The 19,156-nt window shown below is 36.7% G+C and overlaps 1 protein-coding gene across 1 annotated transcript in view; it reads right to left on the bottom strand.

Moving 5' to 3' along the window:
• Window positions 1-19,156, bottom strand: part of LOC131027390 (phospholipid-transporting ATPase 3) — a 100,233-nt gene that overhangs the window by 26,933 nt on the left and 54,144 nt on the right. Inside the window, exon 16 of the mRNA XM_057957429.2 lies at window positions 16,247-16,389. Coding sequence (XP_057813412.2) covers window positions 16,247-16,389 — 143 coding nt within the window. The remainder of the gene's footprint in view (window positions 1-16,246; window positions 16,390-19,156) is intronic.

Below are 19,156 nucleotides of genomic sequence, written 5' to 3'. Positions count from 1 at the left end.
AGGGCACCCTGTTGTATCTTTCTTAACTCTATCATAATTGATTATTAACAAGGGGATAAAGATGGAAGTGATGAAGGGGAACGGTGATAGGATACCTCACTAGGTAGCCCACCTCATGGAAGTTTGACCGATGGTCCTGTTGTGACCTAATTCACACATCACCCCATCACAGATGGGGACCTCCTGTTTTCGCTTTTTTTTAGGTTTTGTCATAGCTCTGCATTTTCATAAATCTTCATTTTGAGAGAGTTTAGAGTTAGAGTTTTGAGGTCATCCGAGCCAGATTAAGAATTTATGCTCAGAATTGAATTTGAACGTTGCCAAAGTGTTCAGAAGGTTTGAAGGACGAAAATCGCAATTGCTTTGAGTCATTTTTTGACAACCTGCTATTTTTAGAAATTTTCTACTTTTACTTCTTTGAAACTGGCATTTGGGTTTTATTCCTTGAACTATTTTATTACTACCCATTTTGTAGGAATTTGAAAATCTCGCCTCTAGATATCAAAAGCAGTGCTTCGAAAATTTTGCTTTTTCTGAAATTAGGGTTTTGTTCTTTAGGTCATTATGATCCTGCCCATGTCTTCAAATTCGAAAAATTTTACTTCCAAGTATAAAATCAGTACCCATGTTCTTAGATTTCAAAAATGAGGTTTCTAAGTGCAAAAAGCAGGGTAGAAACCCTAATATTCATATACACCAGCAAGGTATCAGCATGGCATGAACACTGTTGAAGGGTTCAAATATGGCACATTGAAAATTTCGTCCAGGTTGAAGAAATAAAAATGGCAGACAAGTTCAACAAGGTTCAAAGGAAGAATGGCAAACGATCAATTAAAATGTAGAAGAAGTTTGAGCAAGATCAATTAAAAAATTGTCCAAGAAAAATTGTCCAACAAGTGTTAAACTCCTAACAAGGGTTAACTAACTCATGGCAAGGGTTACTTAACCCTTGCCTAAGGTTAAGCTTATTCATGCACCAAAAATGTCTGACAATTTCAAATTGCACCTCATATACAAGCAAGAAATTCTTTCCAAGTGCACTTTAAAAACATAGCACAAGCAAGAAATTCTTTCCAAGTCCACTTTAAAAACATGGCATAAGGAAGATGTGCTAAATTCGCCAAAGCTTCAGAAAGAATGTAGGGCCCACTTAGGCGAAATTGAAGATGGAACAGAATAAAAATGATATAAATTTCCTAGTTGGCAATAAAAGATGACTTGGCAGTAAAAAATGACATGGCATTCCAAGAGAATTAAAGAAGGCAAGTATGATGACTTGGCATTTAAACAATTGAAGTCGCAAAAAAAAAAATTGTCGCATGCCTTCCTCAAATTTGAATTTCTAGAAGGAGATTTAAAACAAATAAAAATTTCTAAAACATGATGGAAGCTTCTAAGGATAAAATTCCAACTTCTTAGAGGGAGGATAAAACAATAAAACTTTCTAATTTTTGAGAATCTTCCAAGCTTCCTTCTAGAAGAAGGCAAAGGGTTTCAATTTTCTAAAGATAGAACAAAACACAAAGCTTCTAGAAATTGCTAAGAAGCTATAAAGATATGATGCCCATTCATTAATACTTTGTTTGCCAAGAAGTTTGTATAGCAAAAGAAGGAAGCATCAAAACTCTATCAAAATTCGCCAAAGTTGAGAGAAGCTAGTAACTTCAATGCATTATCAGATTATCCAACTTCAAAATCTGCCATGTCTACAAATTTGGAGATCAAAGTGAACAGCTCTCAGGCATAAAGATTATTAGATTCATGCCAAAATCTGATCATATTATCAAATTACTTTTGCAGAAGTAAAATAAATTCAAGGGTTTGAAAAGACATTCAAAAGATTCAAGTTCGCCATCACCAAGGTTTTATGATAAAATTATGAGTTCACCATTGATCATCCTTGAATCTACCTTGGGAAAAGAATTCAAATCTGCACATAGATTTCTCAGAAATCTTTCAAATCTGCCAAAAACAAATTCATCCAAGATCGTCCAAGACAGCAAATTGCAAGTGGACTTGCCTAAGGAAGATTAAATTCTACCCTGTCAAAAAGAAAGTAATCTAAATTCACATTGTCCAACTGCTGCAATCATGATCAGCAAGGAATTTTTTAATCATCTCCAAACCTTCCTTGGAAGAAAAAGATTGTTCGAATTTGATATACAGCATTAATTGAAATCTGTCTAAGGAAGAAAGCCTTCAAAAGAAATTCGCGAAGGAATAAGACATGTCTAAAGATTTTTGTCCAAATAAATTAAGCACAAAATTTGTACAATAAATTGAGAACTTCGCCTTGTCAAGAGGAAGACATACAAGCATGAAAACTTTTCCATAAAAATGTGACACCAAGCAAGTCTGCCAAGGATTGGACAAATAAAGCATCACATAAAGATGGAATAAACTTTGCCAAAAAGATGTGACAGAAAGACAAACTATCTGATTCATCCTGAAATTTACCATGGACAGCAAACACAACAACTCCCAAAATTCACTAAGTATAAGAAAAATAGTCCAAGACAAAAGACATGCATGATTATCCAAGTTCACCAAGACATGAAGATTCACCTAAAGATGATTGACCAAAAGTTCTTCCAAAATCAGATCCAAGAAGTCAAGACTGAGACAAAATTGTCTGAACTTTTCAGACCCTAAGACATGAAGAAATTGTCCAAACCTTTGCAAGTTTATTCCAATTATCCAGGCATAAATGGAATATGTGAAGATACCTAGCCAAAGACATGAAATTTGAGGACAAATTTGCCATGCCAAGAGGATAAGATTCTGATCGCAATTCACATGAAATCAGACCAGCAAGTTGAAAGATAATTTTATTTTCCAAAATTTGCGAAATTATTATTTTCAACACTATTTCAAAATTCAAAATTTCTAGAAAGTTCTAGAAGATTCCTGGATAAAATCAAATTTTTGAGAGAGGATATAAAACTTTCCATTTTGGAAAGATTAATACAAAAAAAAAACAATAAAACAAATTAAAAACTTCTAAATTTATGAACCCTAAACTCTATATATATTCAACTACTTCACTTTCACAATTCATTATTCTGGTTGAAAATTTTGGAGAGCTCTGAAGATAAGTTTTCTCTTAAAGTTTTGAAAAATTACCCAGAAGTAAAAAAAATTCTAAGTGTTAGTGGTCAAGAAATCAAGAACTTTCTCTGATTTTAGAACAGATTTTCAAAATCAGAGATAAATTTCAGTCATAAAGAGGATTCAAAACCTCAATTTGACTGAATTTCCACACCCTTTTGTATTAATTTTATCAATTTCTTGGCCAAAGACTTCACTTTCAATCAGTTTTTTCAAAATTTTAACCCTTTTTCAAGCTGAAAGTGAAAATTTTAGGAAAGAGAATTTAAAATCAGAATTAAGTTCTGGAAATAATATTAAGTTTCATGTGTTTTGCAGATAGCAATGAAGTTCGCCAGCAAGGGAGTGCGGCAGAAATCTAAAATCAAGTCAAAATGGAAGAATATCACGGACACGAATCTTGGGCATGTTGATATCGAAGAGTTCAAGAAAAGGATGTACGGATATGATGGACACATTCCTACACCGATTGCTCACAAGATGACGCAGAATGGAATTGTCCAGGCAGCAGGATTTCCACAAACCAAGGAATGTCCTAAATTGATAGTCGAATGTGCTTTGCACTATAAAGCACAGTCGAGAGAAATTATTGCACCAGATGGAAGTGTCCTGGCTAATCTCTTAGAATTGTCCATCCAAGAGACCTTTGGCATACCAAAGCACAATAAAACCACCTATAAGACCAAGGAGCAAGCCCAGAAGGTCTATGATAGTCAATCCAAACTCTGTGCTGCGAATGTGAATAAGTTTTGGCTGGAGAAGAGAAGACCTCAAGGAAAAGTACCTAAGTATTTGTTGTGTCCATTCTTCAAGGAAGAATATGGAGATCTCATCCTACTGTTGAATCGAATAATGGGCAGCTCTAAAGGTCAATTGTTCCAAACATGGATGTATTATTTCATGGACGAGATCACTGCAGGAACCAAGTTGTTCAACTGGTCACGTATAATCAATGACAATCTTCATGAGCAGTTGATCAGCTTGGAAAGGACAAAGACATTCCACATGAATTCCTACATAATTTATTTGTTGGCAGCCACCTACAGATATTCAGGACTGATTTGTAAGGGCAAAGTAGGGAGTGGGGAGAATGAGTTCAAGTCATATGATTGTTATCCTCAGCTGCAGCTTAAGGATAAAAGTTTCCGAGCCCATGACGCATTCCTGATGTATATCACCAGAACGTTGTAAAGAGGTACTCACAACAGACTTTCTCATGAATCAAAAACTTTAATAAGCAAATGCAAATCCTGGTTTATCTAGTTTCCGAAGTTCACCTATATCAAAATACAAGGATTCACTGGCCGTCCTTACCGATTGTCAATCTACCCAACCAACAGGATGGTCCTATTAGAAGTTCTCAGACAATTGGAGACATATCAGAGCTTCAGGAAAACAAGGCAGAAGACAGTTGTATCATTTCCATTCTTTATTGGAAATATGGAAGAATCTCGTTCGACACGGGCAGTTGAAAGTGCCAGGCTAGAGATGCAGTGGTACCCTTTTAACTTCTACCGATCCAAAACTAATTTTGACCCTCACCATATAACATCAGATCAACGAAGGAAGAAAAATTTAGACATGTAGTGGATATAGAAGACTATTGGGCAAATGCGGAAGATGAATTTGATATCAGAAAAAGAATATGTTCTAGGTTGTCAGTCAATTTCATCAGGGTGATCAAACCTTTCCTTGTGCCAAATCAGCTGGAACATGACGGAGAACATACTCAACCCGGCTTTGATGAGCATGCACCCCTTCCTCATATCAAGTGGTCAGAGCCAAATAATGCAGACTTGACCATCCTAATGAGACCAGCCATGACATATACCAGGTGGTGGGTTGGTCAACAATGTCAAAGGTTGAATAAGAAAAATGTGACCTATAACTTGGTGGGAGCAATGGAAGGATATTCTTTGAATGAAGAAGCAAAACAGAGTGTCAGGCCAAGCAAGAATGCTAAAAGGAAAGGGAAGGCAATTGAAATTGAAAAACCTGTTCAAAAAAGGCAGAGAATAGAACCATCTCATTCCGCCACATCAAGGAATGAGAAATACATATTAAATATTGATGAATCATTGGTTGAAATAGAAATTTCTTCTCTGATCCTTAGATAAAATGCAGAACTAGTCCATCAAGAAGATGAACAACCACTATCACCTACTAGAACAGAAATCCTAGAATCAGAGCATGATACAAATATTGAAGCAAAAAGAGAGTTTCAAGAAGGAATGATTTCCGCTCTATGGGGAATTGCACATGACGAAGAAACAAAAGAGGACCAAGAAGTGGAACGCGTTGAACAATCTACTGTTCCTGCATGGTTGAGGGAAAGATTAAAAATGAACACAGAAGCAGTGGAAGAGTCAGAAGAGGATGACATGGCTGATTTCTTAGCTAGTTTAGAGCAAACTACTATGAAGAAGCCGGCTCAGAGATATTCTACCATCCAAAGAGATGAAACAGGCAATCGCACAGTGCAAATAGCAGTGCCTAAAGTAGATAAGGCAAAGGGGGACTTTGGTCCGCATGAATTTGAAATCACCACTTTTGACTTGAGACCAACTACAAAGGCCCAAGCAAAGGAAGATCTGGACAATTCAATCGCATCCATAAAGGCGCAACTGGATGAAGAAACGGAAAAGAAGCAACAATACAAGAAAGAAGTAGAACGTCTAAGAGATTATATTCAACACTTGACCACCAAGCCACTCAATCAAGAAAATCCAGAGACTCCTACTTTTGGATTCACAACAGGTGGTCAAACGTTCTGAGGAAGATGCAGTAACAGCCAGAGAAACTAGAGATTGGATAGAGAGTATAAAAGAAGAAGAAGCCAAGTTCATAGAAGGGATCACATCAGCATATGATCAAACTTCTTCTTTGCTTTCCAGGATTGAGACTTTGGTAGAAATATGGGCTGATTTCCAAGATGTCCAAGATAGAATCATTCCATCCCTTAGAGAGCTAAGAGAAATCTCATCTCAAGAGTTGGTCAATCAAGAGATAATTGAAGCAAGGGCTGCTTATGATTTCCACAGTTGGCTTTGGACACTGATTGCACAGAATGAGGTCTTGGAGAAAGTGAAAATTGATGTTGATAAAATAGAGAAGCAAATAAGAGCCATTCGAGATAAAACCTGTCTTATAGTTGCAAAAGTACTTGAGAAAGAAACAATCCAAGAGAGGGATATGCAGTTAGAGAATCTAAAGATCAAAATACAAGACATCTACTTTGCCATCTCAGGACCGGTCTTGAAAAACTGCCTGGCTAAAATATCAAATCTTCTTTCCATCAAGGATGCCTTTCAAAAGCAACAAGTAGACTGGAAAATCACCTTTGCTTTGTGCGTTGATGACTTGGAAGGATTAGAATTCAAAGTCAACCTATTGCCACGTGTCTCCATAGATGAGATTGACCAGATTGTGTCCAGGTACATCGAATATCAGAAGAAAGGGGTGCAATCCTAAAAAATAGCATCTCATGTCACTTGTCTCCTTTGTAATTGATCTTTGATATTATTTTGGGAAACCCTAATTAGGGTTGTGTTGCTTAGATCTTGACCGTTGATCTTAAATTGATCTCGGCCATTTATTTCTCTTTCAAAACTCTATATAAACCCCTCTCATTCTCTCAGTTCATTGTTGTGGAGAGTTTTGTGAGATTGTTGCACAAAGCTATTTGAGTAATAAAATATTCATTATCAGTATTGTTTTGAAATCTTTTTATTGCTAAATGGTTGCATGGTTACATACTCTCTTCAACAAATAGATTAGATTTGCTTAAGTAATTTGTTTCAAGTTGTTAGATGAATGATAGATTTGATAGTTTGGATAGGTGAAATCTCGCTCCTACTTTTGTTGAATGAATGATTTTCATTTAACGTGCAAAGTTAGTCTGAGCTTTTATGTGGATGTTTAACTTCTACTTAGAATAATATTGTTCAATTGTTGGTATTATTTGAAAGTGTGAAAATTATAAGCAAAACCTTAAAAGATTGCACCTGCTCAGTGTAATTGTCCAAGCGTGGCAAAACAGAGTGTCGTTACTAGGTTTCACCTAATCTATACCGTCTCTTGAGTTCATAGGAAAAGCTTAGAAGTAGTATAGAATCCCTTAACCTTCATCCTTTCTAATTTTTTTTTAAGTCTTAAATCGAAAATCTAAAAACATGGAGCAAACGTAAGTCCCCCTTGAGATTTACAGCACACACTGCCCAAGTTCAAACTGTGAGTGATACTAGTTAACAAGCGTGAGTCCCCCTTGAGATTTACAGCACACACTGCCCAAGCAGCTATCCCACTAAAGTCACTCGTTCGCACATATAGACCTTGGAGTTGCCTTGCGGTCTTTCTTGCAATCTTGGCTTAAGTAGTGATTTTGTTTAGGAGAGGATAGAGTATCCTTGTGGTACTTTATTCTAAGTGTTTGGTATATGATAAAACGTACACCAACAAGTGCCATGAGACCAAGAGGGCTCTGGCTTTCACTCCGCTCTTGGGCCTAGGGTAGAGGGTCTCTTGGACACCTCATCATTCCTCTTACTTCCACTTTCTTATGATTGAGCTCCTATAGATAGTTGGACCAGACCCTTGTTAAGTTAATTTATGCTTAATTATCTTTCTTTAGAGATTTATATTATTAGTTCCAATGGTTTCCTAACCTATTGGAGGATCTCAATTAGGTAAACATCTTGTTCCATTTGTAGTTTTTACATAAAATTGTGATTTAGGGCAAGAACTAGGGTTTTTACGAAGAATTAGCAGCATGTTTATTCCATGAGTGTTTCCAAAGCCATTTCATATTGAGAGTCATTTTGAACATTCCATGATCATTGCTTGAGGACAAGCAATCTTGGGTGGGGCGGACTGTAATGTCCCCACTTTGAACTAGAATTTAATAATAAATAATAATAATAAAATTAAAATATTAAAAATTAGATTTAAAAATATAAAAGAATATAATTAAAATTTAATTAAGTTAATGAATGGTCAAAAGACATAAAATGAAAGGGTGTGACTCCCTCAAACATGAGATATAAAAGGGAGAAGAGAACCTCATTTGAGAGGGGATAATTTGGAAATCAGAACTGCACATCTGATTTAAATAATAAGTGCAGATCTGATTATGAAAGGTTATGTCCCTTTCAAATGGCGGAAATAATGAAGAGTTGCACTCGTTCAAAAGGTGCTAATGGTGAAAGGGTGTGTCTCTTGCCAAAGGGTATGCATGATGAAGAGGTGTGACCTCTCCCTCACATTGAGAGATATAAAGGAAAGGAGTCAAAAGCATCCAGTGACATGATCATCGATCAGATCAGATCAAAACTATGATTATGTTACAAGAATTGGCAGCCTCCTAGTAGGGGGCATTACATTCTCCCCAAGAAATTCCTCATTTTAGTGATTCTTGTTGCTTACTCTCCTCTTCCTATTGTTTCTCACCCAGTGTTTCTCCATGACACTTATAACATCAACTTCTAAAGTACCATTAACACTCATGATATTATTGGTAATGTGAAAACTTCTATTTCCTATATACCCACTCAAAAGAGCTCCTTATATAGAGAACATCAGGTTCATCGAAGGAAATTTAGAATAAAAAACTCCAATATTTAAAACTATTTTCTCATGTTGTGACGTTTTCACACCCCCCCATTGCAAATGGGGACCCCCACTTTTCTGCTTTCTAAGTGTTGACATGTATTTTGTACACTATCAAACACAGAATAAAATACCTAAAGGGTACCTTATCCTCTCTTGAATAAAGTCCCCGAATGCTGAAGATATCGAGAAAAGGATCAATCGGGATGACTTCAAGATTCCTTGTTGTAGGATCTCTACGTGTGGATAAGCTCTCTGTGGTATGATATGATTTGTTGGAATCACAAGGGGACTTAAACTTGATGACTGAACGTCTGATTTGCTTTGAATATTGCTGGAACACAGGTTTTTACTAGCTTAGATTTGAAAAAAAGGAAAAAAGACGAGGGCGAGGAAAGGATCTAATCCTAACACTAAGAATGTAAGAGCAATGAATGATCTTTGATGAAATTCTAACTAAGTCTTGTTTTGACATCCCAGGACCATCTCCACAAGGTTAGTGCAATCTTCGAAGGAAAGCTTTATGATGTTCAAATCATCACTACAGGCATAGACACCATCAGGCTGATGCATATCAATGAAGAAGCGACAATTGAAGTAAAGCTTAAGCTGAATGATTCCAGTTGACTACACAAGGCAAGTCTGCAATCAACAAACTGCTAGTAGTATGGATATACGAATTCCACCATCAATCAAGCACATTTCTTCCACTCATCTAATAACATGAAATCAAATACGAGAAGTATAGAGACCATGCAAATTGTCGAATCAACCCATAAATTTCACCATTTCTTCAATGAAGTTTTACAAGTCTTTTACAACAACATCTTGGCAACAATCTTTGCCTTCTCTCTCTACTCTACTCTAATTGCTATTCTATCAACTAGCTAATCACCTTCTAACTACTGACTATCTATCTTCTATTATCCTTTACAAATGAAGAGTCGGGGCTTATATAGTGCCCACAATACAATTCGATGGCTAAGATCAATTTGAGATCAGTGGCCAAGATTCAATAATGAAAACCCTAATTAGGGTTTGTTACAACCATTACATAACATTTAATGCTTGACCAATGATAAAATTGTATTAATTGGACACGTCTTCTCTGAAAAATTCAACCAATGGATAGTCGGGGTAGGTACATAGAAGTTTGTGCCACCTCCCATGAGTTAGGTACATTGAATCTGGACATGCTGAGGTGGTCCAATCCGACTGGAGAAGCGATGACTAGGATGCCACCTCGTCTGACACTTGGTTGATGCCAATTTGATGTTGCTGAGAAGCTAGCTTTAATTAACTCTTCCGAAACTATCTGCTTCTTCAACGAACCCTTGCTCTGACTTATTCTGTCTTTGATGTGCAGGATGATTGATATACCTCGCCTTGTAATGCTGGATTGGAAGAGGTCATTCCTGATGATACTTGACCGAAGAAGGTCGTCCTTGTCGATGCTAGACTGGAGGAGGTCGCCCTTATCCTTGCTTGATCTTCTTTGATGAGAGCCTTCTGACTTGTAGATGCTCCTGCCTTTGGAGTCGCCATCTTGACACCTACACAACATTTCACAATTAGCAATATATCTTGAAGTGTAGAAATATAGACTAAAAAGGAAGATTTAAGATTTTAATTAGGAAACTTCATGATAAATCTTGAGTTATCATTTCCTAATTAACCATGCGATACTTAGATTTTTCAAAACAAATGTCCAAAAATCAAACCTTAAACAAGGGTGTCAAGATGATTTTGCCATACCTCCTCTTGAGTATTAAACTCTAAGAAGTGATGTAAAAATAGATGAATTTCGCTAGGCAAAGTGTAGATCAAAGCTCTCCCTTGAATAAAATGTGCCTCCTTTAGCCTTCAAAAGAATCAACTCCACTTCCTTCTAGCCTCCAACACTTGAAAGAAAATCGCTCCAAGCAAACCAGATTTCGCACCTTCAATTAGCTTTCCAAATTCGCACTTGAAGCAATGGTTGAATGATTTGAATTGTGAAAAAACACCTCCAATATATAGAGCGCTCACCCCTTTGCTCCCTCTAGGCCGACTTGGCAAAAAGAGGTTAAAAAAAATAAATAAAATTCCACAAAAGGGGCCGACTTGGCAAAATAAATTAATATAAGGCCTTGAGCGTTTTACATTTAATTTTAATTTAATAAAAATTAATTTTAAATGCCTCCAAGATAGAAGTTCGATTTTTTAAGGCTTAAAATTAATTTATTAAATGCCAAAATGTCTTTTATTTAATGCCAATTTAATTTTAATTTTTTTAAATGCCTCAAAATTAGCAATTTTGGCGATCTAATGCAATTTGGAGAATATTAATTTTTAAAACAAAGCTTAATGAAACTTCCTGAGGATTTCGCCCTGGACCTTCACTGAGGGTCAGGAGAGATTTTTCATTTTTTGCTCAAATTTAGCACTTTTCTACATCCAAAATTTCTTCAAGACATTTCAACTAGGTCCTTTCACTGAATTGCAAACTTAGCTCAATCCAATTGTGGAGAAAAGGCGTGATTTTGAAGTTTCTTGCTATGGGCCCTCTTTGAGGGTCCGTAGCGATTTTTGCAATTTAGGCTTGATTCTTCATCATTTTTCATTAAAACTTCATTCATCATTTGGCAATGCCTTCCCTTAATCCACTCCAACCAAATTCGCTTTGTTGTTGCAAGGTAAAACGAGGATTTTCAACAATATCGCTATGGGCCCTCTCTGAGGGTCAGGAGCGATTTTTCTGTTTTCAACAAGGTCCTTCATCATTTCTAGCCAAAACTTCTTCAGGTGGGTGGAGAAAGTCATTTATTTTCCATTTATGATCAAAACTTGGTCCTTTTCCATTGCAGAATGAAGGAAATCAAAATCTTGCTGTGGGCCCTCTTTGAGGGTCAGGAGCGATTTTTCGCTGTGGGCCTTCTTTGAGGGTCAGGAGCGAAATTTGACTTTTTTGAACTCTCTGTCAGGATAATTTTATGGAATATAACATTTAAGTATAAGAACTTATACTTTAAGTTATATTCCATATATACTTTCAGGATGTTTGAGAGTGGTTTCAGACCTCCAGGAGTTATATTGCAAAATCTAGTTTTTGGAGGTTTTTCAGTTTCCAGACTTAGTCAAATTTCAGGATCAGGACTTTCAAACTTAGCCAAATTTCAGGATCTTCTAGACTTCATCACTCACCAACTTGACCTAACTCAAGCAGAACCTGCCATCCAGGTGATCCCCTTGGCGACACTCAAAATGCAAAGGCTAACAAACAAAACCCTAAAAGACTTAAAAACAAACCCTAAAAAGCAAAAAGTAGGGGTCCCCATTTGCAATGGGGCGATGTGTGAAATGGTCACAACACTAAGTTAGTTGTTGAGTCATTTAGCTATTAACTTTTTATTTGGAAGAAGTGCAAAATTGAAAAAACAAAAAAATTTGGCTAAGGCATGAAGAAGAGTTAGGTGTGCATTGCTTTCAACGCCTTGTGCATTGCTCTCAACGGTTTGTGCATTGCTCTCAACGCCATTGATCTCAACGACCCCTTCATTGCATTCAATGCTTTGTGCTATTGCCTTGTTCGATTTTGAGAAAAGGAGAGCTATGCCTTGCACAATGCAAGTCATTCACGGGGGCAATGAATGAAGGGAAATGATGATTTCAGCGCATACAAGCTGCGAGCATTCAATAACGCCATCTCAACACTTGACATTCATACAATGCAATTCATGCAACCTATTCAGTGAAGATTCTAAGTTCCATGAAGGATTCAAATGACAAATGAAAGGCATTTACTAAGAATTGTCACACAAATGAAACATTTAAAACGATACCCACAGTGTTGTAAGATCAATGTGAATCATTAAAAGCCATGCAGCCAGTGTGATCACAATTGAAAGAATCAAAAGATTTTAAAGTTCTAAGCTAGGCGATTAATGAATTGCAAGATGGGATACAAAATTCAATGTTGTTTTGCCAAGATCGATTGAGCCGTATTTAATGAATGGGGTGAAATGCTGGGTTAATTTGATCAATGCAAGGTATTGCATTTAATGCTGCAAAGGCAATTAGACTAAGTTACAAAATTTGAAGTTCTTCATGAGCTTAGATTGCAATCATTTAATGTATGGTGCCTTATGTTCATAATATGTCTTCATTCAGCTGTGTTGCATTGAATGATTATGATCTCATTGCTTTATGGTTTTAATTGCAAATGACATTAATTGAAGGTGCAAACAATTTGTGATAAGGTATTGGACCTCTCAAACGATTATAAGTTTGAACTGATCATTTCATTTGATCAATTCAATATCAATATTGCCTTTGCCAACTACCAGATATTCAACTGATGTCACAACTTGTTTATGTGCTAGCTGTGAATTTCATCAAAACCAGGCATGATTGGTGGGCGGATTCCCTCCAAGGCAGCAAGTTTAGGGGCAGCGTCCAAGAACAAGTGATTCAATTAAAGACTACAGAGAACTTATTTTGATAAGACAATTGACTAATGAGAGAAAGCAATGCGATTTTGAGGTTGGCGATTTGTGTTTGATTGCTAAATAACCCAAGTTCAAATTACAGATGCACAGCGATTTGGTTCATCTCCATTGTCCAACAATTCTGAGACTATCATTTGTATACACAGCGGCTGCACCTAGCAGCAGCGAATTCTCCAGCAATTTCCTCATCTTTGTCTCAAGATGAATACGAGATGACAGCACTCTCCAATCTGGATATAGTCAGCGAATTTCCCCTTTATGTTACTCAGCAACATTTGGTATTTCAAAGCAGCGACTTGATCACATACATAATCATTGAACTTGTCACTTGTTAATCAGTGAATTTTATTTGGGAGATCAGCGATTTGTGTCAAGAAAACAATCTATATCGAACTCATGCAACAGGTCTGATTTTGATCAGATGCAGTCATACCAAGACGATTTTGATGAAATAAGTGCAACAAATACATTGAATGCAGCCACGAACTTGATAAGGGTTCCGACATTCATTCCAAGGCAAGATTAGCTGAGGGGACAACCCATATCAAATTCATGCAACAGTTCTGATTTTGATCAGATGCAGTAATACCAAGATGATTTTGATGAAATGAGTGCAACAAATACATTGAATGCAGCCATGAACTTGATAAGGGTTCCGACATTAATTTCAAGGCAAGATTCGCCGAGGGGACAACCCAATCAGCTTACTGGTCTGTTAATATTGAATCGCAGGTTTAAGAATACAATGCATTTCCCAAATTCGGGATTAAGCTCGGTCCTATCTATGTCTGATTACGCCTTCTTCCATTAAGTTTTGGGGTTCTTTAATATATTTTGATCATCTTTTGAGCATTGATAAAGATTCATAATTAGTAAGATTGATCATTTCATGTTAAGGGTTTGATATCCTTCTTCGGGTTATGAGTCCTAGTCTAGGCGATTGGGTTTTATCATTTACAAAACTAATTTAGACGTTTCTCACAAAGGAAAGATTGGCTGGACCAAGGCAAGCTCTCATCAAGAAGGACATTGCAATTCAAGTCTCTACAAGGCAACTGATGGGATCATCAACTCTCAAGATAGGAGTCATATACATCAAGGGGAATACAAGAAGACTCCAGATCAATGTACTCCAAGGCATCCTAGCCAAGCACAAGATTCGTCCTAACCAAGAACAAGGCATCCAAGGCAATGACACCATATGTCCTAAGCAAAGACAAGGACCAAGAACGTGATCAGCATGATGATTCATTGCAACACTTCAAGTTTTAGAAGAATACAAGGAAGTTGCTCAAAGGAAAGGATTTCGAAAAGCACACTTCAGTTGACGAGCAACTTTCAACATCAATCACTCAAGGATGGAAGAAATCCAAGAATCATTGCCAGTATAGCCAGATGAAAGCTCAAGAATGCCAGCGATTAAGACAAGAGATAGTTTCAAAAGAGTTAATCAAAGTTAGAAGATCAATTTGAGCAAAGTCATTATCACATCAGGAGCTTGGACATGTTGAGTATCAAGAGATATGCCTCATTCAATTACAACTTGTGATGAGTTACACAGATCGAACAAGCTGAGGTGGCGCCCAGTCATCATTTATTCAATCATATCATTTCATGATAAGGTGTCCAGATTCAATGAACCTAATTCATCCTACAAAGAAGATAACTACCACATGGGCATGAAGTTCGACGTACCTACCATCACCATCCATTGGTTGAAGTTTCAAAGGAGGACATGTGTCCCATTCCATCAAATGATAAGGTGTCCAAATTCAATGAACCTAACTCATCCTACAACGAAGATAACTACCACATGAGCACGAAGTTCGATGTACCTACCATCTCCATCCATTGGTTGGATTTTCAAAGAAGGACATGTGTCCCATCAAATGAAATTGTATCATTGGTCAAGCATTAAATGCTTTGCAATGGGTGTAACAAACCCTAATTAGGGTTTCTATCTTCTGATCTTGGCCATTGATTGTGAATCAACCAAAGCCATTCAATTGTAATGAGAGCACTACATAAGGCTCCACTTTTTCATTTGTAAAAATTAATAGTCAATAGTCAATAGTAGCAGTTCAAGAGTAGATAATAGCAAATAGCAAATAGCAAATAGTTAGAGTAGGAAGAGAAGGAAAAGATTGTTGCCAAGACATTGTTGCAAAAGGCATGTAAACTTCATTGAAGATATGGTGAATTCTATATGTTGATTTTCAAGTTATTTAGATGAATGGAAGAACTTTGTGTACGATCAATGGTGAAATTTGTACATCCATACTACTAACACTTTGCCGATGGTAAAGTGCCTTGCATAGTCAACTGGAATCATTCAACCAAGCTTAACTTTAATTATCACTTCTTCATTGATATGCACCAACTTGATGGTGTCCATGCTTGTGGTGATGATTTGAAAATCATAAAGCTATCCCTAGAAGATCGCACTAGCCTTGTGGAGATGTTCATAGCATGTCAAAGCAAGACTTAGTTGATTTTCATCAAAGATTGTCATTTGCTCCTACATTCGTAGAGTTAGAATAGCCTTCTAAACCCTTATCCTTTTTTTCTCCTTTTTTTTCCAAATCAAGTGAAACCCCACGTTCCAGCATCATTTGAGCATTCAAACATTCGACGTAAATCCACCTTGTGAAACCAGCAATATCACATCATATCCAACTGAGTCTATCTAAGAGCACATCAAGACCTGACATTCAAGAACCTTGGAGTCGTCCCACTTGATCACACAGCTTAGCATTTGGGAGTCTTTGTTCAAGAGAGGATAGAATACTTAGTATTTTAATCTATGTTGCATAGTGCATAAAAACACCATCAACATCTCAAAACCAACCATTTAAAGTAGCTTGTCGATGAAAGCTTCAATCATAATCATATCAGAGAAATGTATGAAGCAAAACAAATAATTATGCAAAATATCTATAAATGCCTACTCATTTTGCTTCCATTCTCTCAATCCAGCCATATATGATATATACTCCATATACATATGCAAAAAAATTAGAAGCAAATAAAGAAAAAAAAATCTTCACCTGTAAAAGAAGAAGCCAAAATTTTTCGCTGCAATGACAAGAGCAGACTCATCTGGAGAAGCAGCCTGATATGTTATTTTCTCAGGCGATTCATCACCTTCAGGTAAAACTGTATGGCATATTGCAAGGCATCTGAAAAATTCCTGTGGTAGAAAAGTGAATCCATGTATTAGAACTTTGAAAGCAAGTTCCAGTGAAATCTAAGACTGCTCCAGTGAAATCTAAGACTGCATTACTAAGCTAGAAGAGTAAAAATGCAGTTCCTTGAAAGATTCAAATATGTAGTTCCCAAAACAGAATGCATAAAATGGTATCCATACACAAAGAGAGGATAGTTTGATTGAATTTGTAAGAAACTATCACAGCCATTGTAAGCTTTGACAACTAAAACTGCAAAAACATTTTCATGTATGGCTGAAGCCAAAATCAAAGACCTATAATCCCTTGGGGTGTAAAAACATATTCTAAGACTGGCAACCAACAAGAATAAAGAATCGATTTCATCCTTAAGAAAAATAGGATTTGTTAGAAACAAATCCAATCCACAAAGAATGATAGCTATCACGTAAGCACCAAATTGTTTTCATTGTTAGGAACTAGTCTTTACCATAGTAGCAGATTTTTTTATTAAATCATTATTTCTTATGATAAATCACTGGTAGGCACAATCATCAATCTGATCCAAATTCATCAATTCTTTCTTCAGGTCACTGACACAGTTCTCAAGGCTGCCCATTTTTCCTCTGAATGCTGAAACAATTTTGAGGCTAGTTTAGTTGCAAATAAATTTGAGGTTGGTTTAGTCACATATAAACTGCAGTTTTAAAATTTTCCTGTAAGATGCTTTTTGAATTTTCAGTCAAAATATCATTGCTACATATTGTAGATTTGGATTTTGTTTAAGTAACCAAATGGATCAATTAGGGTGCACTGGGACATTCATTCTTCAACGAAAATCCATTCCATTCTCAGAGTGATAGGGCCTAATTACTGCTTTATGGCATTGACATCCACATTTTATGAAGGGATTGGAAGAGATAAATTCACAAAAAAAGACATGTGCCATGAAGGTCCTGTTGTGACATTTTCACACATTGCCCCATTGCAAATGGGGACCCCTCTTTTCGTTGGCTGGGTTAGGTGTATCGTCTTAGTTTATTGTTAGTCTGGCAATTTTTTAGAGTCTTTTGACCTTTGAATGAGGAGTTTGGTTGGTTTCGTTGAAGCCTAGAGGTGAGTCAGGGAGTGAATATTGATAGTAAAGTCCAGGATTGCAAGCATCAGATTGAGTTGGAGCCGCCGTAAGTGTTGAGCTGCTTGAAAAGCCTCGCCTCACAATGCACGAGTGTTGCAAATCCTAGATTTTGATAAGGGTTAGGCTTGAGTTGAACATGTTCATGATCAAGTCATTAGGGTGAGTGAGTCGAATGGCATATGAACATTTGTTGAGAATGAGGAGGGTAAGAAGTGCTTTAACTATTGTAGGGGTGGAATTGCAAGGTCCCCTTGCAATATTGCCCACATATTACATTTAACCTTTGTATCCCCGAGTTGCACTACAGGAGTTGCTTAAACCCCAGAAGTTTAGGCATGAAATGATGAGAGCTCTGAATTCCATAATCCAAGTTGATTTAATGCATAATTTGAAATCACATAAAGTGACCTGAAGAGATTAAGGGGATGCTGTTTTGGTATTACATGGTGAAGTGATGAAAACTATGCATGGGCACTGCAAAAAACCCAATTTTGTGCATGAAGGCTTTCAATTTCCAATTTTATGCAAGGCAAGGGTAAAACCACAAAATCTTACATGGAGGTGAGTAAAACCTGAAATCCTACATGTGATGCCCATAAGTCCAATTTTATACTTGAGTGGCTTAAAACAATTAACAAATTAATGACCAAGTTCAACATTCAACAAACAATACGTGGCATAGTGGTATTTCTGATTTCATACACAAGCATATGACAATTCTGAAATGAGCTGATGAAACCCAAAACGCGCGTGATCCTTAGGCTGCTGAAGGTCATTGAGCTAGCATGATGGATTTTTGAAAAGCATTAAGGGAATGAGGTTATGAAAGATTGTATCAAGTTCGTAAGAAGGAAGCAGAAAACATTGAATGGAGATAGTGAAACATTGATCATGAAAGATTGTGTCAAGTTTTTAAGAGCACCTTTAATTGCAATGCAGCTTCTTGTGAGAAGTAAAACAACATGGAAGAAGTGAAAGATTTCAATGCATAAGCATTAGCAATTTCTACCCATCCATACATAAGCACTATCAAAACCCATTTTCGTGCATGTGGAGGGTGAAATTCCGAATTAATACATGACATAGGCTGATCTCTGATTTTATGCATAACATGTCATGCTTTCCAAAATTATGCATAGATATGTGATATTTCCGAAATATTCAAGGTTGAGGGTAATTGATATGTGTTCAAAATGGTTATCTTGTGTTTTGAATTGTGCAACAATTGCTTTAAGCAAGGCCAACTTCCTCCAATCCACTTTGAGAGTGGTTAAGGTTTAATTGAAATCAAATTGGAAAATTAACAAGGTTGACCTACCTTTGCAAATCGCACCAAGCCTCTCTAAATGCAAGACAAGCATCGTCTCACTCATCATCAACTCAAATTCGATTCAAACATTAGAAGATCAAAAGAGGAGCAGTTCTACCTACAGAAGAATGTCATGAGGACTTTCAGAAGCAAATATTCAGCAAGAGACTCAAGTTCTTTCAAGCATTCAAAATCTGGATGAAAGCAGAATTTATACATGACAAGCCTCAAGTTCCGAATTTGTACATAAAGATGGTGAAGTTCCGCCAAACTATACATAAGACCCTACAAACTCCGCCATTTTTTGTGCATGATGAGGTGAAAGACTAATCTGATGGCATGATGA

The sequence above is a fragment of the Cryptomeria japonica genome, chromosome 1 (assembly GCF_030272615.1).
Source record: "Cryptomeria japonica chromosome 1, Sugi_1.0, whole genome shotgun sequence".
NCBI classification, from domain to species: domain Eukaryota; kingdom Viridiplantae; phylum Streptophyta; class Pinopsida; order Cupressales; family Cupressaceae; genus Cryptomeria; species Cryptomeria japonica.
The sequence above is the reverse complement of the archived record's forward strand: the minus strand, read 5'-3'. Positions and strand labels throughout refer to the sequence as shown.